General features: G+C 41.2%; 1 protein-coding gene across 1 annotated transcript; it reads left to right on the top strand.

Moving 5' to 3' along the window:
- Positions 1–1,209: 1,209 nt before the first annotated feature.
- LOC147870663 (transformation/transcription domain-associated protein-like) lies at positions 1,210–19,829 on the top strand. Its single transcript, XM_087342217.1, has 10 exons — positions 1,210–1,221; positions 1,285–1,436; positions 1,909–2,006; positions 2,506–2,591; positions 2,862–3,083; positions 3,430–3,629; positions 6,506–6,595; positions 14,263–14,724; positions 14,830–15,005; positions 19,404–19,829. Exons 1-6 carry the CDS (start codon positions 1,210–1,212, stop codon positions 3,478–3,480), a joined length of 621 nt encoding a protein of 206 aa, XP_087198343.1. The 3' UTR covers positions 3,481–3,629; positions 6,506–6,595; positions 14,263–14,724; positions 14,830–15,005; positions 19,404–19,829.
- The last annotated feature ends 1,782 nt before the right edge of the window (positions 19,830–21,611 follow it).

The raw sequence follows: 21,611 nt of genomic DNA, 5'->3' as shown, positions 1-21,611 counted from the left end.
TTCCATAGATCTTTCTTAGGACTAAACCATGGGATGCAGAGCAAGTCATTTCATACAGTAAACATAAACTTCAGGACTTCATTCAATATACTTTTGACACAATTACAAGAACGTGTTTCACATATGAATGTACATAACCTTCAGATTTTGCAATTCAAGTATGAAAGCTAATTTCAGTGCAGGCTTGAATACATTTATATCACAATTTAGAGTTTTAATTGTTGGTTGGTGATTATTAAATAACTTGACACGTGTAAAGTACACTCCTCTTTGACATTTAGCAGGGTTTACATCTTGTAATTAAATTATGTACATCTGTATTTCTTTTAAAATTATCCAACTTTTCCACCACAAATGATAGCAAGCAGAATATAAATTCACTTGCAAGTGGAAGTATATTAAATTTACGAAATTATTCTCTATAAGGTAAGCAGCTTTTGACACCTGCCATTGTTGTGATTATTTTCTTTTGCATGTAAAAAGCCTTATTAGTGTGTGTGATAAGGAATTGCATTATTCAGGTATGTTAGAGAGTAGAGTTTCTTTGCATTCCATAGATCCTTCTTAGGAGTAATCCAAAGGATGCAGTACAAGTCATTTCATACAATAAACATAAACTTCAGGACTTCATTCAATATATGTAAACCTCAGTACTTTTGACACAATGCAAGGACGTGTTTCATATGTGAATGTACATAACCTTCAGATTCTGCAATACAGGTATTAAAAAAAATTACAAATTAATATACATAAACCTCAGAATTTTAAATAGAAATGCAAAACCACTTTAAATATAGATTATAGATATACATAAAACTGAAGAAATTTCAGCAGAGGTGAAATAAACTGCAGAATGGAAAGTGTGAGTGATGAGGTGACCTCTCAATGCACGCTTGAACACCTTTAAATCATTTAGAGTTTAAATTGTTGGTGGAAGATTATTAAATAACTTGGTACGCGTATAGTACGTTCCTTTTTGACGTTTATTAGGGTTAGCATAGACTATACAAAAATTATATGCTTGTAGTTAATTTTTATTTCAGTGTTGTTGAGATTTGTCAAACTTGTTTCCACTTGCAAAATAAAAGTCTAGGTGTCCATGAAACCCAAAGTTTCTGGAAATAAATATGACATGCGCCCTGATGTGGAGAAAAGGTGTTTAGAGTATTACAGTAAGTGCAGTACGTGAAAGTATTATAACAATGCCGCATGGAAGTTACTGTAACTAAAACATTTGACTTTCCTTACTCGTTATAACTTGAAACTGTCGGTTGTGTTTTCCAGTTCGTGGAGACAGCATCTAGTGCTCAGAAGTCAAGCACGACGGATCCGTTCTACCGTCGTCAGTGCTGGGAAATAATTTGCTGTTTCTTGGTGGCATCCCTGAATTTTAATGATGATGAGAATAGAGTGCAGCAGCTTTTCTCCTGTCCAAGGTATATAAGAGCAGTTGGAGGCAGAAGATTATTGTCAAACTAACCTCATTCTTGATATTAAAATAGTGTACAAAATAAAAGATGTTTTTCCAGCCTGATGGTACTAACATGACATAACAGATTGTTAATCACTGGCTTTTCTTCGCAGAATTGTAAGCGAGTCCCAAGGCAGTCTATGAGACACTGTTATAGACTTTTCTCTGAGCACCCAGAACTCATTATTTACTGGTACAGTGAGCCCGTTAGAGGCTGTATCACAATTAGTTTGTGTTTAGTATCCTGCCAGTACCAGGAGGCTTCTACAAGTAATGTATTTCTTTGTCATATCATAAACCCAGTTTTCCCATTTGCTCTGTGCCTCTTACATCAGTTGCTGATTTAGGAAGCAGCTACTGCATTGGCCACTGCTGTGACCATTGAACATTAGGATGTGAGTGTAATTATCTGTACTCATTGTGATTCGCTGTTGCAGTTTTGATGATCTACATGTGGAGATCTCCGCAGTCCATGGGATTCCGTTCAGATTGCAGGACAAGCAAGACAGAGCCACTCACCAGATGGCAGTCACAGGTAAGTTCATCCATTTGAGTAAATTGTTTAATAAACTTCTTTTCTGAATTACAATGCCATTATTGAAGGAAGAAGACCTTTTGTCCTGAAAAGTAGTAAATGGTTTTAATGAAATAAAGAACTTGTCTATTTCTTCTATTGAGACTACAAAGAAACAATGAAGAACGTGATTTTTCTTTGCCAGTTTAAGGAACCACATTTTGAGGCTGACCTCCACATAGTTCTATAATTGAGAATGCATGGAGTTTACCTCCATGCTCCCACTGCCTCATGGCATTGCGCTTAGTCACAAGGATAACTTCAGCTGATATAGCGAACCATTAAATGTTTAAAAACCATAATCGGTGTTGGTTTTCTGTAAGTCCAAGTGGTGTTAGAACCCAAAGACCACTGTGAGAACCTGAAATCTCTCTTAAAACCACATTTAGTACGTGAACTTGTTGAAAGCGTCTGCTTCATATCTGGAACAGCCAGTAAGGCCTGTTGTGTATGTTGGTAGGTGTGTTTGTTGCTGCAGCCATGAAAGAGTTACGACGGTGTTCCTTGTGTGTCACTGCACAATGGTGGCGATATCACAGGAAGCTGGTGAGTTCAGTTTTATAAATTTAGATTGTTCAACATTGAAACAATTTATATTACTGTTGGTGAAGTTTCCACCTTTGCTTCCAGAAGGCATTATAAAGTGGCATTACTGATGGTGATATGGAAAATAAATCTAATTGATACGGCTACCTCTTGCCCCTTGTCGGTTGAATTCACCTTAGTAGTAGAAGTGCTACAGATGTTGGCTGTGTTGTAGTGGCTTGCCATTTCTTAATCTTTCATTTACGTCCTTTCTTTATGACATCAAAACAGGCGAACCTGAAGGGCATGGACCGACTGGTGTTTATAGACTCCCTTGCTGTCATAATGGGGCACGAGGAGAGGGAGCCGTGTAAGCCGGGACACCTGGCACTTGTTCCTATCTTGGAGACAGCGATCAACATCCTCGGCTCCAGACAGACGGCAAGCGAACTGTTCGTTAAATATCCACTGAATCAGTGGCAAGGGAAGTTGCGTGGGACTGACGTGACGTGTGTGAGTTGTAGAGTTTGTAGTTGCAGTATTATGACGTGTGGAATAATGGCCCACTTGGCGAATGTTTTAAATTTGCTGGGGAGGAGGAAAGAAAGGCTCCAGTATGAATCTGTGAGCGAGGGAGTTAAGAATTTGTCAGGTCGCTGGTTGTGACCCGTATTTAAAGTTAACTTGTGAATGGGTTTGTAATGAACTTGACAGAATTTGTCTTCTGAAAATGGAAGGTCCTTGTTCATTGGCTAAGGTGGGAGTGTTAACTGCTTGGTGAAGTAAAACTGTGTGTTCTTAGAAGAGTGTGATGTCTTGATTTCTTGAATGTGAATGTATTTTCTCTTTCTGGGAGTAGCAGATTACGAGAAACAGAATGATCCTTCAGATTCTACTGAGCACCACGTGATCCGCGTACTGCCAGCCAGAGAAGCGTTGAAGTACGTGCGGCAACAGTTGGCAGACCGACTTGATGTCAGAAGATTAAACCTGCTGGGACAAAGAAGGAACCTCGTATCCGCAAGAGACTGATATCGGTCTGAACCAGGCATTCGTTGTGTGAGTACATGAGCATTAGAATGTATTTGATGTGGTTGTTGTGTGAGAGAGATGAGTCTGTCCAATTTTATTAGGTACTTTAGATGTTGTGACTGTAAGTGTGAGAGTTGATATGTTGAAAGACGTAAATGTGGTGAGGGATTGGCATTATTGCAGTATCTGTGGTACGCTAGAGGCATTCATGATATTGTTCATAGGATATCAGAATGTGAGGTTTATTTATCCTTTTTAGACGAGGGTGGTGACTATTTGTGATAAGGTTTTGTTACATGTGAGATGTGTGCAGTGCTGAGGAGCCTTTAATGTGGTCTGTTTACTAATTAATAAGTGAGCATTTGCCAGTGTAAGTAATTTAGTTTTGTGCACAGTGAGCGGAGCTGCCGGGATATTTTCTGTGCTTTTGGTTAATTTTGAGAGTTTGCTGTGTTGAGCAAGGGGATCGGTTACAAAACTTGTAAGTTTGTGGTGTGGTATTCGTTATGAATTTGGATTTGCTTGCAAAAATGGAGATGACTGTCAGAGGTTCCATTTATTTGAGACTTAACCATAAGTTGAGAGTTGTCAGGTGTCAGTCTCATGGACATGTGATGAGGCTCAGTATTACTTCTGGTATATTTCATGGTTGGGGGTGGGGATGGGATTTGCATTAGGATCGAGGAGTGGTGTGGTTGGTTGGAACCAAGTATAGAAAGGCAGTGCCACTTATGTGGGTCACAATGTACCAGTGCTGGTGTTGTCAGGATTGTTATATTATGTGTGTAAAATGGTGTGAAGAGTTCTTGGCTTAGGAAAGACTAATTTGTTAGTCTTGTCAGTCAGATTGTTTATAGGAAGAATGTAGAGTTATTGACCATTTAGTTTGGTTAAAGATTGTTGACCTGGAAATGAAATGATATATGATGTCTGTTTGGTGTTCGTTGACCACCTTGGCTGCTCCCTCATAAATATATTTTTACATAACCCCTCCTTCCTCTCATCTTGGGCTCCCATATCGCACCCACGAAACCCTCAGTTATTTTTTTTAGAGGGCAGAAATCAGGAAGGAAATGCATACAATACGAAACCCGTGTCTCCCCTCCTTTCATTTCTAAAACGTATTACTACTGTAAGAATCTGTGCTGAAATGGAAGGGAGAGGACTTTAAGTGGTACAGCTCTTTTGCAGGATGTTTGTTAAAATATTAGATGTTCGAGCCGTCTGTGAGTGAAGATTCCTTTGCGTATGATTCTTGGAGGCAGAACGTAGCTTTGTTTGTTGCACGTTTTATTGATCTTGTTATTGGGTAGTCAGTCAACATACGATGACGATGTTGAAGGGGTCCCGGGATCTTAATAAACATTGTGACCACAATCAGAAATTCTCATGTAGACATGCTGGCAATTCAGTAATCAGCGTGCACTAAAACTCATCTCGTAAAACTGTTTATTGACGTAATGTCAGATGCAAAATATTGTTTTGTAGAATTGCTTTCTTTATTTTGTTGTGTTTCTACTTGTTAAAGTTGTTACATTGAGAGTGCTGCTGCTGGTGTCATGGAGAGATGTTTCCTCAAAGTAAGAAATTTTTGGTGGCTCTCCTTTACTTAGTGGGGAATCCCCATGTCCACAGTACAGAGTGTCTAAGTATTTGCGACCGGGTTGGTGGCCCCAGCACCCTGCCAGTTTCTTTAGCACTTACAGTCATCCTTCCATCATGTTATGTGAATTGGGTGTGGAGCGACAGAGAGAAGGCAGGCAGTTGTCTGCTGGTTCTGTAATTGCTGGAAATGTGACCATACGAGTAACCAAGACTTCGAATAAAAATCTTCCCCAAGATGTGGGCGTAGGTTTGCGGATTGTTTTAAAAAGGGTAGCAGAAAAATTGAACGTAGTTTAGCATAATGAATGGCGCGTTGCTTTGGTTAACAAGGAAATGATCATTTTTTTTACCGTAGCCGAAACAAATTATTTACGAACACACAGTCACGAAGGTCATATTGAACGGCTTTTCGCGTTTGCTTTACTTCATCGTTTTGTAGTCTGATTTGACTTCGTTTGTCCCCACCATTTTCCTACGTAATACGACCATAATTCGTTGCGTTGGATACGTTACTGGGGGGGGGGGGGGGGGAAAGGGTCCCTTTGTAATTTATGAAAGTGACATTTGACAACTTCCTGAAGCGTAGCCTAGAACGTTTGTACATTGGCCGACAGAATTCGTGTATTTCTACATTGTTTTGAGGTCTTGTTCGTCCTCGTAATCTTTAAAAAACAACTCAGCTCAATTTGAATACTAAGAAAAGTGTTAAAACTAGTTACTACGTGTTTGTCCAGGAAGGCACTGATGTTTTGTAGTTGGTAATATTACCAGTTTGTTACGATTCTAGTGAGGCAGTCAGAAAGGGAAAGAATGAGCACGGAAGTTGCATATGGCAGATTAGATGTTTGGAAGAAGATGGCAATAATGATGATGACAGTAATTGCAGTAAACTTGTCTTCGCGATGTGTGTGTTACTTTTTCTTCAGAATCGTCACCTTTACTCGGAACACCTGATGTGATCTGGATATGCCATTCTGGTCGCTGTGGTGTGACAGCAGATAGGTTGCGGTGTTTAAATATCAGTGTTGTAATGCAGTTTGGAATATGCAGGGTTCCTAATGACGTAGGATGTGGAAAGAGGCAACTCCATTCTGAATGAACCTGGTTTCATGCGGAATGTCACAGACATTGCACTTTGGAATTTCCTGGAAACTCGGCTATGCTGTCAGAGGAATTTTGCACTTATCTTCATCCAAGATTGTTTCCTTCCACACAAGAGACTGAGCTACTGTCGCAGTTTAAAATATAAGGTGACATTTTCATTGATCTGTCTTTTACACGAACATTTGTCATTTCAGAGTTGGTGACCTTGAAATAATGACTTTTTGTACAGACTGGATGCAGCGGCTTGTCACCGTTTAGATTCAGCTGTAACGAGTATTGCCCAGGTAAATGTTAGGTGGAGGGAATATGTTGTTTGTGGCAATTCTTACTAATATAGAATATCACAAGTTCTTATCTAATAAAAGAATTATTAAGAAATCTGTGCTCCTGCCCTCCACTCTCTCCGTTTTAGTTTTGATTAGATCGATCATTGACGGTGGACGTCATGGTCTCTTACAATTGAACAAAGTTTGAGATAAGGGATTCCTATTTATTATTAATGTTCATCACATTTAATGTTTTCGTCTGAATTTGTGAACTCTTGTAAGAGAATTAAACTTTTTTAACACAATTTCAAGTAACATTAGATTGACTTCTGTTTGTTCACGGCAACATTGATAATAAAAGAATATTCCAGTAGGCAATTAATATTTTAAAGGAATGAAAGGTGTTTCGTATCCCAGAATCTTAATAAAAATTAATGGATCTTAAGAAGTGGGGTTTATATTCTGAACAATAATTCTAACACTTTACATCTCTTGATACATGGACATTATTAAAGCGTTTTAGGGAGCTGAAAGAAATTTTTATTCCGGATTTAGAGGAATAAATATCGAAGAATCTCCCTCTCATTATCTCCTACATCAGCAGATTAAATCCGGGGAATGCTTGCTATTATTGAGTGCAAAGTATTTATGGGTGCAAAACGTGGTCTTTCACATTGAGGGAGGAACATAGACTGAGGAGCTCTGAGAACAGAGTGTCGAGGAAGATGTCTGGACCCAAAATGAAGGTGGGACGGATAATAGAGAAAAATGCATGACGAGCTCCTCAGCCGATGTTTTTAGGGCGAGTTGAAAGTTTACAAGGCCTGAAGGGAACACCTCGGCGTAGGTGGGAAGATAACATTAACACGAATCTTACGGAGATGGGGTCTCAATGGAGTGAACTGGATGCAACTGACTCAGGATAGACCCCGGTGGCGGACTTTTGTGAACACGATGATGTACCCGACAGACATTAAGGTGGCTCATAAATCCTTTGAAAGGGTTACAAAGTTCAAATATCTGGGAACAACAAAAACGATTCAAAATGATGCTCACGACGAAGTTAGGAGGAGACTAAATTCCGGAAATGCTTGCAACTTCTCAGTCCAAAATATTTTGTCTTCCCGTCTGATTTCTAAGAACCTGAAAATTAAAGTATACAAAACAATAATCCTGCCTGTTGTTTTGTATGGGTGCGAAACATGGTCTCTCACTCAGAGGGAGGAACACAGATTGCAGGTGTTTGAGAATCGGGTGTTGAGGAGGATATTTGGGCCTAGGAGGGAAGACGATGGGGCGTGGAGAAAACTGCACAATGACGAGCTTAAAAATCTGTACTCCTCCCCCAATATTGTCAGGCTGATTAAGTCGAGAAGAATGAGATGGGCTGGGCATGTAGCGCGCATGGATGGGACAAGAGGTGTGCACCGGGTACTGGTTTGGAAGCCTAAAGGGAAGAGACCGCTGGGGAGACCTAGACGTAGATGGGAGGATAATGTCAGGCGGGATCTATGGGAGATAGGATTTGAAGGAGACTGGATTTTGTTGGCCCAGGACAGAGCTTTGGTTAGTTCGGTGATGAACCTTCGGGTTCGGTAAGCCATCTAGTTAGTTAGTCAATCGGTCAACGACATGGCCAGCTTCCTTATTAATTATGATTGTCCCAGTTGTCGCTGCTCGCAACAGTTACCTTCGTTACAACTAAAGGTACGACATTTTATTTTACATCCATTGTCCTAGCACTGTGCGAGATTATGTCAAGAACTTCTTTACAGTTCGTGTACTGATTAAGTTACAAGTTCACGCTGCAACCTGTAGCAACTAGATATCCCACCCGATATGTAGGACTGTTTGTAGTGGCAGCGTGCTGCAATGGAGTGCGATACTGGCCGGGTTAATACGACCCACACAATCGTATGTCCCAGTGACGCATTAAACCACGGAAGACATTGTAAAGAACCTTGACTTAATCACATTAACGTATAGATGCTTCTGGAGTGTGTGCCCATAAGAATAGCAGTAACTTGGGTGTTCTGTTTTAATGGATTTATCTGAAATGACATATGGGAATACCTTCCCCTACAAGCGTTGATGGGTACCTCATTCAGGCGTAAGCTCCCAGTCTATTTGCGCAAACGCAATTATGACAGAAACAATATCTGCTGTGGAAACCTCAAATCTTACAATATAGTTCTGGTTTGAGGGGGTAAGTAGAGGATTACATGACCTACGAAGCTAAGATGCTAGCCAAACCTCGACTGCTAACACTTAATTGTTCATCATGGAAGATAAATTACGATCCAAAAACTCAACTACCAAAGTTTTAACTCCCCTGACCCCCATCCCGGAGTGGGATTTGGCCAACACTTTTGAAAAAGTCACGCTTTGCCACTGTGGGAATTCCTTTTCGAAATTTTTTGCTCAGAATATAACTTTTGGGCCAAGCTGGTGCGGCATTACTTTTCTCTCTTTAACTCCCTCTGCATTTATGATCTCCTCCCTCCCCCCCCCATCTGGACACATCACATCAACTGGATGCTGTATGGACGTAGAATACCACACGGCAAACACGTACGTACTGTGGCAAAGTCCGTCATAAATAAATATGAATCTGCCTTCAATGTGTGGATAATGGCAACCCATATCAACCTTCAGACATACATGAATGTACAAAAGAAATGTATCTAATCTCGATCTTATGTGTACATGATGCCTTTTATGTTGATTTTATCATTTTGTTTTCTATATTACTCCATATTTATTAATGTTTTCTTTAAATCATTGCTTTACAGACTAATATTGAACATCAGATGAACCACGCCATATAAAAAACAATACCTTCGTTCTAATATATAAGAGTAATCTGATAAGAACATCTTTCATAAACTGCATAACATTGTAAAGGATTGTAATTCGAGTTTTAAATTTACCAATCTAATTTATACCTGAAGACGGTTAAATATAACCGAAACATGTCGTAAGAGACGTTCCAATTTGTAAATCGATCATTCGATGCGGAACGTGAAATGATATTTTAAATATTTTATATTTTATCATCTTATTAAAAATTGTGATTTGACGGCAAATATTAAAACATTTATCAGTGTTGTTTTGCATGTCTTACGTTTGCACAAACTTGGTGACTATGAACTGTCTGCTGGATATATGATTGATTTCTTAGTTACCTAACCAGCAGACATTCGCAAGTACGTTATTCTGAAGTTTTGTCATTTCCTTTTGATTTATTGTCTGGTAACTTTCAAGGATCTGTATTAGGACCTTTGTTGTTTAATGTGCAATGTCATTAAATTGTAAGGCCATAAAGTCTCCTCAATATAGTTCTTTACTTCGAAAGGACGCAGAAAGCTTAAAGAATTTGAAAAATGTAAACTTCAAAAAATTTTGAAAAATTTCAAAATTTTTGGGTTTTGTGTTGTTTTTTTTGACAATTTCCAGCAATTTTAGTTTTTTCAAAAAAATTAAAAAAATTATGAAAATGTCGAAATTTTTCCCATTCTATACCTACCAGAAACGTTGAATGACACCGAGTCCATGCGAGACTCCGTCTGTGCAGCACCCAATCTCTGCTTCTCACGGTCTCGGCCCGGCTGGCCATGGGGCCTTTCCCGCGAAAGAGTTCCCGGCGACCGGCCGACCATTGTATCTGTCCCCTCTTCGAGGCCTGCCTCGCTCGCGGCACTGCGTTCTGAGCCACCCGTAAATCAGCAATCGCCGGTCGTCGGGGTCCGCAGGCCGGCAGTCGGCTCCTCGGCTGCCGCCAGAGGCACGGGCAGCCTCCCCTTGACAGCTCACTAACACTTATTTGCAAAAATATATATAAATACGTACATAAAAACGTATGTATGCATATATATATTATTTTTTATTCTTACCAAGTCGGTATCGCCGAGGGGTTTGTGGTGCCAAGCATTACAGAAAACTACGACGCACCGCCGGACATTGACTCGGAACTCGACCGACCAAGTAGCATGCACCGCACTCGCGCGCGCACACAGAAGCCACGGCAACGTACTTTATGTGATTTCTTATTATATTATGTTTTTACTCTTTTTTGATTCTACCAAAATTTCTTATTCTCTCAAAAATATATATGCATATTTATATACACATGCGTATATATATTCTTAATTTTATTCTTATGTAGTCGGTATCGCCGAGGGACTTGTGCTGTCAGGCAACGCGGAAAGTAGCACGCACCGAAGAAGTTAGCCAGTCAGATATTACGCACCGTGTGACTTTGACTCAGGCAGCCAACTACCGCACACAAACGAGACACGGTAAGCTGCTTGTACGTGATGTTTATTTATATTTTAATTTGGAGTTCCCCCCTTCTCTTATTGTTTCATTCTTCGCACTGCGTCGTACATGGACGGTCGAGCTCTGCGGATATGTCCCACGGTGCGTGGTAGTTAAGACAGTCGAGCAAAGTCCGTCATAAATAAATATGAATGTACAAAAGAAATGTATCTAATCTCGATCTTATGTGTACATGGGATATACGGATATCCGCACGTAGGAACGTTGAAACTTCGATATCAGCAGACGTGCGTGATTACACCAAACGCACTGATGATAATGTTTGGCATGTATTGCCCTACGTCAGTGGTCCCCAACCTTTTTTTTGCCCAAGGGCACATTTGAGAGTTTATGAGATTGTGGCGGGCACCAACCAATTAACAAAGCCAAATTTTGTTTTCTCTGGACAAATAAGATACGGACACCAAATAATACACAAAAGAACACGACGTTTATTGATACAAGAAACCACGCAATCAAAAATACGTACTTTTATAAGTACAATTATTATTACCCAAGTGGGAAGTCAGTGTGATGTTTGGCACTGCATTTCAGCGGCCAGTTTTACAAATTTGGGAGAGTAGGATGATGTTGCTGCTCGCAATCGTCAAGATGGGCATTAGTACGTGGAGAACTGTGCTTTGATTTTATAATGTTCATGGTTGAACGGCCTTTATTATTCAGTATAACCTCTTTCCGTATCAACGCGGGCACCGCGTTGGGGACCACTGTTGTACATTATTTCGCCCTCACATCTTCATCAGATATCAGAGTGATTATTCTCTTGTAACATTGATGTCACTGTTAGGTCAAGGTCATGACAAAGTCAAGACAAGTTCGCCCCAATAGTTTGCCAGATAGAGGTCTTTAAAATTCTCAAGGTCATACGTATTTATGCCAAACGGTGAATACCTGATTGACCATACTCATGTCAAAATGAGGTCACGTATAGGTCAAGGAAGCCACGACAAATTCGGCCCAATAGTTTCGTAGATACTGGTCTTAAAAAATCTCAAGGTTATATCTTCTCACCAATATTTCTGCTAGCCAGCCACCCTAGGGCCACACCCTTTACCCCAGGGCCACTACCCCAGTCGCACCCCTTCCCAGGGCTATCCCCTTCTTTGGGCCAACCCTCATGATCACCCCTACCCAAGATCGCCCCCCCCGGGACCATCCCCTCAGGATCCTTTCAGCATCACCATATCCCAGGAACCACAGCATCCCCTAGGACCCAAGGATTCCCTGATGAACCCCAGGGACACTGCCCTCTAGGACCACGGCAGGATCCCCGAAGACAATCACCTCTAGAATCCCCTATAACCCCCTCCAGGATTCCTCGGATTTACCAGGACTCCCCATGACCATCCTAGTATTCCCCACAGATTTCCTAGGATCCCCACCAAGGATTCCCTACCCAGATCTAGCAGAATCTGCCACCAAACATTTCCAACAGAATTTCCCACGGTCGCAACCCACGATCCCGCAGGATTCCCCACCAAAAATTCCCATATTATCCCACATAGGATCCCCAACCAGAATTCAAAACGAGGGGCCGCCACCCCAAAAAAATTTCACCCCCGCGCCCTAACCCCCGCGCCCTAACCCCCGCGCCCTAACCCCCGCGCCCTAACCCCCGCGCCCTAACCCCCGCGCCCTAACCCCCGCGCCCTAACCCCCGCGCCCTAACCCCCGCGCCCTAACCCCCGCGCCCTAACCCCCGCGCCCTAACCCCCGCGCCCTAACCCCCGCGCCCTAACCCCCGCGCCCTAACCCCCGCGCCCTAACCCCCGCGCCATAACCCCCGCGCCATAACCCCCGCGCCATAACCCCCGCGCCATAACCCCCGCGCCATAACCCCCGCGCCCTAACCCCCGCGCCCTAACCCCCGCGCCCTAACCCCCGCGCCCTAACCCCCGCGCCCTAACCCCCGCGCCCTAACCCCCGCGCCCTAACCCCCGCGCCCTAACCCCCGCGCCCTAACCCCCGCGCCATAACCCCCGCGCCATAACCCCCGCGCCCTAACCCCCGCGCCCTAACCCCCGCGACCCACGAAGGGAGGTGGAGGCCCAGGCTGTTTCTTGAGCGAGCAGAGGCGCGGACCCGGATCCGGACAATGGCCTGGGCGCCGGGCGCCTGGTGGCGGGTTCCAACGAACCGCCCGAGTCGGACGAGTCCAACTCGTTGGCTTTGCGCTCGCACGCTACGGAAAACAGAACCTTGTGGGCGAGGCGAGTCGTCCAAGTCTTTCGACTAACCGACCTGGCAACAGATCTTGTCTAGGGGATATAGCAAGAGCATAGTAAGATTAGGTATAATGAAAGGACCACTCAAAATTCGAAAATTGTACCATCAGCGAAAGCGCAGTAATTGATATGGAATAATACCGACAGGGGGGCTCAACCGCAGCCGCTAAGTGGTCATAGGAACTTAAAACAAACCTCTTAAAGCAAAATAATAACTTGCGCCCTCTGTGCGGGACGGCGCTTGTGGTGGGTCCCGATGTTCCCGCACAGAGGACGCTGCCGTTTATTTTATGTTTTTAAGCTTTGTTTTATTCTCTACGACCATTTACAGTCTGAGGCTGACCCTCCGTCCCGCGATTTAGTTTCATTCGATTAAATCATTGAGTTTTCGCTGCTCGTAGTATTTTCGCTTCTAGTGTTTTATTACTGGACGTATAATTTTGTCTGCCCCTTAGTCATCTCTGCCGACGCGCGTTGGATGAGTTTTTCATCTTTGCCTTTCCCAGCATGCTCCGCGAAACTTGTTTCCTACGGACAAGTTGAGTTTTTTCCGGTTGTCTGTCTCCTGCTTCGGTACAGCGCGTATGTACGCAGTCTTTACGTAAGTTGGGGCTTCAGTCGGCCATTTTGATATTACGTCTCAGCTTGTATTTGGTTTAATTCTCGATTTATTCGACAGCCAAAGAGTTGTTGAAGGTTTCGTGGTGGTAGTACGAGGCTCTAAAGAATGCAGGCGATTTCGTGATATTGAAAATACTAACCGATTTTCTCTAGAAATTACAAACGTCTTTGAGTTAGATTTTATTAACCCTTGCACCATTGAAAATGTAATCCTGAAATCTGAAGCGAAAATAATAATAATAAATTCTTATTGTGTGGATTTCCACCTCTTTTGCCATTCACTGTACGTGTAATGTAAGCACAAATCGATGAAAATTGTAATATTGATTATAATTGACTCCTGGATTTGACCTTATCATAATGAATACAGATTTAACCTGGTCGGATAGATAACGACCCTGACTTATCGGCATTTCTGTCTGGCGGCTTTACAGGTGAATTACGTCGCTTTTCCATGGAGAAAGTGGAGTGATATAAGATCGTCTATATATTTTTCTCTAGGACTGTGACAACGCACATGCGAGAGTACATGTGTCCTGTTGTGGGTCCTCGGGTGCTACGTCCTGTACAACGCGAGCCTACTTAAGTCATTCAAGGTGAGTTGCATGAAATATTCCGTCCTCTGAAGTAGAGAGTTCTGAAAGTACGTTGAGAGAAAAACTTATATTGCGTGCTGTTACCGATACAACGTGACTTGGCCTACGTCACACAAGACAAGATGGCTGAAATGACGTTGCAATACTGAACTAAGTATTCTGAGATATTATTTTATTTTACGTTTTGATTGTTCTGTGATTCTGCCCACGCATTCCGTCTCCTTCTAGGTCAGTGGTAACAACCACGTGACACTCGTTCAAGACTTGAGGTTTACGGAGCGGTGAGGATGACGGCCGTTTACATCGTGAGGTCGCTAACACGACAACCCGAAAATTATATTACAGCAGCAGCGAACTAAGGACTCCCGTGAGTACAATGAGAAATTGTCAGATAATGCCCACTGATCGAGTTTCAGAGCGTACGTACAGAAGCGACGTAATTATAAATTCTTGTCATTATGTCTGCTTTGAGGTGATTGGCGGAGCCCTCTTCACATTCACGGTGATTATGATATCATCATTCTTCATCGCCGTCGTGAACCTCTGAACCAGAAGATTTTTCCACGTCTCGCTCCTGGACGCTGCTCTGTGACGTCGTCTGGCTCGAGACGTCTGAAACGATGAGGCACCTGTGAGCGATGGACTCGGGTGAGTACGGTGATGTATTATTTCGAGGTTGATTCAAAATTATAATGACTTTCGTAGATAGTGTTCTGTGGGAAATTAGAAATTAGTATGTCTCGACGGTAATGTAGTGTCTGAGTAAAACCTGGTCTACGTGGATGGGATTTCGCGAAGGTACCGATATCGTCAAAAATTAAAGAATGTTTGAAACCCCCTACGTACGGTAAGGAATCGAGTTCTTTTATGAGTTGGAAACAGAAAGGAAAAGTTACAGATCATTTGAGAATTGTTGATGGGAAAGATTGGAAAAGGAGAAAATGCAGACAATCGCAGAGACGTTGCGTGTCCGGTGATGGACACGCACACTTGCGGTATGAGACCAGTTTCTTGCGTCTGTCTTGTAAACATGTACGGCAGTCATCGTGTAGCTGACAGTCGTTTAACTGGTCAAGGCCGTTCTCTTCGTGTATAAACACAGAAATTTTAAAAACTGACTGGTCGTCCTTACTTCATTTCTGTTGGATAAATTTCGTAAGGAAATGCTGTTGGTGTTAGGTGGACCGAGTATTGCGTACGGAGTCTGTATTGCTTGGATTAGCCGTCTGCCAGGGACGCGACTAGTTTTGTGAGCTGTTTATTCCGAGAATCATAGTTCGTCTGATTAATATTAAAGAATTCAGTCCGTACCGCGAAGAAAACACAACACTTCACCATTACGAAGATCAACTGGTTAACGCTGTTTAAGGAAATGATCGCTGTTTATTCCGAGAATCATAGTTCGTCTGATTAATATTAAAGAATTCAGTCCGTACCGCGAAGAAAACACAACACTTCACCATTACGAAGATCAACTGGTTAACGCTGTTTAAGGAAATGATCGCTGTTTATTCCGAGAATCATAGTTCGTCTGATTAATATTAAAGAATTCAGTCCGTACCGCGAAGAAAACACAACTCTTCAGCATTACGAAGATCAACTGGTTAACGCTGTTTAAGGAAATGATCGTTGTTTATAGTGAGAATCATAGAAAATCCATAAATATAAAAGGCATCATAATTAAAACACTTGGTACATACGTTGAAGTAAACTTTCAGAATTGAACTACTTGGTATTTAGCATTCTCTGTTGAAGGCTTAATGTACCGTTTACATACCTTTTTCTTTATCAGTATTACTTCGCCCCACTCGCTTGTAAATAATCTTCTTGAATCTCTTTCCCTAAGTGTTTTCAAGTTCGGATTGTCTTACAGAGTGAGAAACGAAGTATTACGCCTGTCTAAATCATCAAGAAATATTATAGGACTGTTAACTTAGTTGAAGCATCTCTCTCTCTCTCTGTCTGTCTGTCTGTGTTTTTAATAAGTTCCGAAGATTAGGATGGGTTGACACTCAGGTTACAGTAAATTGGTTCATCGATTCTCGACAGATTCTGACGAATTTAGGACCGCGTTCAGGTGTGTGTTGCTCTAAAATCCAGTCGTTCCTCAGTTCGAATATTTGTTGCGCCATTGAACATTGTCTCGAGAATAATAGCAAAACTTGAAAAAGTCGCTGTTTCCAGCACTTCGTGTCCCATTTAATAAGTTGAACACGTGTACGTGTTCAGTACGAGAAAGAAATTGCTGCCGTGTTTGAAAACATGTTTTAAGCTGGAAGAAACCAGCAGATAGTCTCAATAAATGCACCGCGTGAATGGAATTCTTAGGAATATTACACATTCTCCAACTTTGTCGCATTGCTCATATCACGTGTAACCATGGATTAAATTCCTTGTGGAATCGAATTCAGACAAATAATTATCTTTTTCTGTTATTTCGTGTCATGAACTGTTGACCTTGGTTGAAAGAGTGCGTCTTAATGCACTTCCATAAAATTCTCCGCTGTTCGTGGAGACGCTTTCAAAAAATTATGCAGTACTTGAAAGAATTGGCACAATGGCGGCGTGACCTGTTGATTTGACCCTAGGGATCCGTGTAATGTTTGCCCAAGTGCATGGTAACAAATTAAACATGTCTGTGCGCACGGGCGTAATATCGAAAGTCAATTTTGGAGCTACCTGCCTTGTCCAATGCCTAATCCATTCAGAATTTTTTGTCCTAGATGCATGCAAGTTTAAATTTATGGATATTCTTAATCGTGGATTTGTACTTTTAATACATAAATTAATAACGAGGGTCATGGCTGATAGTACCAATGGAAGGTAACAGATAGTGACATACAGTTAATATCGAATTTGACGAAAATCGGCCTGTGTAATGTTAGTAGTACGTGTTAGAAACGAAGAGTATTGACTGCGAATGGTTGTTTGGAAATGGGGGGCACGTTTTGACCTTAAGGTCGTATCGCAGGGCCGGTATCCAGCCGATATTCCAGCAAGCTTCTGGTAGCGTCGGACACCATCGTACATATACGTGCGTTCGACTGTGAGTTATACAGTAGCTGTGCATGGTCCCAGATCAAAATAACCCTTTAATGCAAATATTATTATTATTATTATATGTCCAAATTTCTGTAATAATCAGTGAGACTTTAATTTCTATTTTTATCGTATGCGTGTATGGCATTATTAATTATTTTAGAAAGAATTTATTTTATTGAAATGACACCAGATGCCATACAACTTTCTTTTTTAAATTTTACATGCTTTGCCATCGATATGACCATCAAAGGTAGTCTTGCGAATTTCTGAGGTGGGAGTTAGAAGCTAACAATAGGCTCAGCCAGTAAAATTATCCGCCTTGAATGGAAAGTTCAGCTTAGTGTTCACAAAATCCCGTCACTGGTGTCTTTCCTGAGCTATATTAATCCATTTCGCAACCTTGAAAAGTACTTCCGTAAGAACAATTTTAATATTATCCTCCCAGTTACACCTAATGTTATAGAATGTAACATTAATGCTCACCAATCTTTAGCCCTGAGGATGGAAGAAATATATTCCTCGGAAATATTTGTTACTCCACATGATACTTGAACGAATAATATCTGATTTCTTTAAATCCGGGTCGTATGAGTCATTACATCCAGACTCTATATCCTCTGCAATATGTCAATTTTAAAAGAGATTATTCTTGTTTAATGTTTCACGGACTAATCACATTTCTGTTCCTTGTTTGAGTCTCTCATATCTTTGTAAACTTTTCCGCATAAAATGATTATTATCCAATTTCTTTTAAATCGAATATTGACAAATTACACCCGTATCTGTTTTGCCAGAGCATGGGATTATGAACATGTGGACGTCATTCTCTGTTCCGTAATACGTCGTTAACTGGTCAGATGTTTACAGCAGGTCGCAGTAACCCCGTACCCGTTTAACCGTTGAGCACACTGGCTAGAACCTGGTGCTGTTGGAATGTCTTGGTGTAGATAGAAATCACTGTCTTCCTTTGATGTATGGTCCCTCATCATGCACGTAGTCTGTTTAATGATCGGTCAGGGTTAGTTCCACAGATCAGGAGAGGTGGGTAAGTAAACATACAAGAAATAAATATTGAGTTGTCCTACTCGATAGGTTTCGGGTTCGAATCTCTCCCCGTCGACAGACAATCGTTAGAGATCTTTCTCGTCCTTTTTAGTATTCTGAAGCATATTTTAAGACACATTAAATGTAGACAGCTATCGCTTTATTCAATGTAATTTCAAGTTCATATTTTAGAAGAATCATGCCATTTTATGGGGTATAACGGACAAAATTTTAAGACTAATAAATTGCCCGCTAAGAATGACGGCAAAAATGTAAAGTAGTAAACAATAATAATCATAAGAATTATCCGATTAGACCCAACATCTCTTAGCAGCGTTACCATGGCAACGGTTATTTATAAATGTTATCCCGTAAGGTCCAAAATCGCTTGGGAGCAAATAATCATAACCGAAAAATGTTTTATGAATGTCTTTTGTGATGTTGCGTCATCATAAGGGCCCACCATCATCGCTGTTATGATGGAGGTAGCAATATCATTTCCTAAACGTCGGTAAAATTAATCATCACAATCACCACAGTGAGAACAGGAGATAACAATTTACGCGCAGATTGAAGATGTAAGGCACAAATTTCTATCTTGCGAGGCCGAGGCGTAGTGTCGGGACAGATAATACCCGCATCCCCCCCCCCCCGAAGCTGCTTTTAATGAGTGCTTTTTCTATAATTAGTCTAGCATTTCAGAAAAGAGTGTGTTGTGTTTAGGAGATAACTTTCAACCAAGCTGTTTGTATGTTCTAATCAAAATAACGTTGACCATGAATTTAGAATCTTTTGTCTTCTAGTCTGATAAATAAAAGTTGTAAATATTAATGAACAACACACTGTTACGTTTAAATTTGGTTTGCTCTCATCGTAATTAATGTTAATATGAATAATATGGAGCTTCAGACCCTACATATAAATTCTTGTCATTATATGGGACATTCTGTCTCGTTTCAGGGGAAAGGCAAGTGAATCTTCGTGGTTCCGAGACTCAGAGGAGGATCTTCATGGCATTTTCACCCGTGCGGTTGCGTCTACACGCTCCGAGGAACCCGGAGTTCCGCAGCCGCTACCACCCGGACGCTGCACTCTTGTCGTGTTTCCAGTGTCGGCGGTCATCTCTCCGGCATATTTCGTTTCTACCATCTTTGCTGGCGAGTGAAACGAATTACTTTAATTTTAAATTAACACACGACTAACGCCTGGGGTGCAGGGGTTAAACTCCTTCCAATGTTCCTTAATTTTGAGTCTCCAATTAATGTTTTGCTGTTTCCATCCCTTGAGCAAAATGAATTCAGATTCTTTCTATTTACTCGTCTTCTTCTTTCTTTTCTTCTTTTTCGCCTTCTTCCTACCCTCAGAGGATAGACGGGTTAGAGTAGAGTTGTAGCTGCATGCATTCTTAACCACTAACAACATCATCGACCCTGCAGTCCAGCCGCTGCGCTGCAACGGAATATCAGCGGAATCCAGCAAAGACGCAGTTAGTTTGCCCACAATATTAGAAATGTTGAGGGTGTGAGGTCACAGACCATGCGTTAAGTTGCAGTGGTGGGATTTGCTAAAGCATATATAGAAGATATTGAGGATTTTAAAAAGTGGGGATTTTCTGTTTTGATGATCTGAGTAACGGCTAGCTTTTCAAGTTAAGTAATTTTGAGGTGACTTAAGCGTCTGCTAACACAAACTATAAAGCGGGGAAGATTTTAAATTTGGAAAATTTCATGGGGCTGAAAACTACATTATCGTTCTTTATTTACATAGCTTTGCCCTTAGATTACAATCATATTGCAGGACAGACGTACAGTCCAAATTTAACCACCTCTGACGCAGACAAAGTTCATTCAGTGAAAGTGATTGAGATTTTATAGTATCGTAGGCATCAGTACTATGACATTAAAGTGTGGATTGATGGGAGATTCACACTGAAATTAGGGACGAGACGTAGTGGACAACGAAATCACATACAAATAACATGTGAATAAAATAATACAGGCTTTTGAGGCCGAAATAATTGAAACGCCGCCACTGAGATTTTAAATGAAGTTTTCAGATTGTTATATGTTCAAGATGTTATTTAATAAATAAATAAATAAATAAATAACTTGTACTTTTATTTTTTCCGATTGTAGAAACATCGAAAACTGTAACACTTGCTTGTATACCTCTGTTTCCATCTCCCTTTATAACAGGTAGAAGAACGACATGTCACTATTTCGTCTTTAAATTTTCGCATATGAGTTGACTTTCAATGAGATCAGATTTTAACAGCAGCTAAAATTTCCATGACTTGTTACATTATAATTATTAATTATATAGTAGCGTACTAGCAAATTAAAGTGTGCATTGATGACAAACCAAAAGTTCTCAATTGGATTTAAATCTAGCGAGTTTGGTGGCAAAAATACAACTTTGCATCCGACACTTTCTATTAATTCCCTTGTTCTTTCAGAGTTATGAAATCTCGCATTGTCAAGTCATTTGCAAAGAACGTCGCTCATATTATATATAAATCAAATAATACAGAAATCATAGAGAGCCTCCCCCCCCCCCAAAAAAAAAAGAAGTCAACTAAAATTGCTCATTGCTTTGTGAATGGAGGCAGCGCGTAGCTCTGAAACGTGAGTGAACTTGTAGCAGACGACACGAGAAACAACGGACGATTGCCATGTCCAGCGACGACGTCATCTGAGAAACCTCCAGTTCATCGCTGGTGGGTGAAATTTATCTCTTCAATGTTGCAGTAGTCGTAGTAGTTTGTAGCTTAGTTTTTGCCAGTATCCCGTAGTTGAGAGGTTTTATCTAATGAAGTCCTTATTTCCATCCTTGAAGGAAAACGAATTGCAAATCTTCATCTTCTCGTTCTTTCTCATCTTATTACTTACACGTGATAGACTAATTTCTTTTTAAAGATAAGTTGCGCCCGTGTTTAATTACGCACTACGGCATGAAGGCGTATGGGTTATTGAAGGTTTAGGTACGTGCATCTTTAACAGCTAGCTAGATGGAGATACGTGGACAGCATCACGTTCCAGCCGGTTTTACCCGAAGGAAAAATTCACGGTATCTTCTGTGTATATTATTGAATTGGACCGAACTTGATTGTGTCGCTGTCGGTAGTTGAACCGCGGACTTGCAGAGGATCCAGAAATAAAGTATTAATCG

This window comes from Zootermopsis nevadensis, unplaced genomic scaffold (genome assembly GCF_977971745.1).
Source record: "Zootermopsis nevadensis isolate Lab colony 2312 unplaced genomic scaffold, Znev_1.0 Znev_ptg000229l, whole genome shotgun sequence".
Lineage (NCBI taxonomy): Eukaryota > Metazoa > Arthropoda > Insecta > Blattodea > Termopsidae > Zootermopsis > Zootermopsis nevadensis.
This window is presented reverse-complemented; position numbering and strand designations above follow the sequence as displayed.

Excerpts from the sequence above, each read along its gene's own strand:
- LOC147870663 (XM_087342217.1), top strand. Across the intron at positions 1,437-1,908 it reads CAGCTTTTCTCCTGTCCAAG|TTTTGATGATCTACATGTGG; the intron begins GTATATAAGAGC and ends TCGCTGTTGCAG. Across the intron at positions 2,592-2,861 it reads GGCGATATCACAGGAAGCTG|GCGAACCTGAAGGGCATGGA; the intron begins GTGAGTTCAGTT and ends ACATCAAAACAG.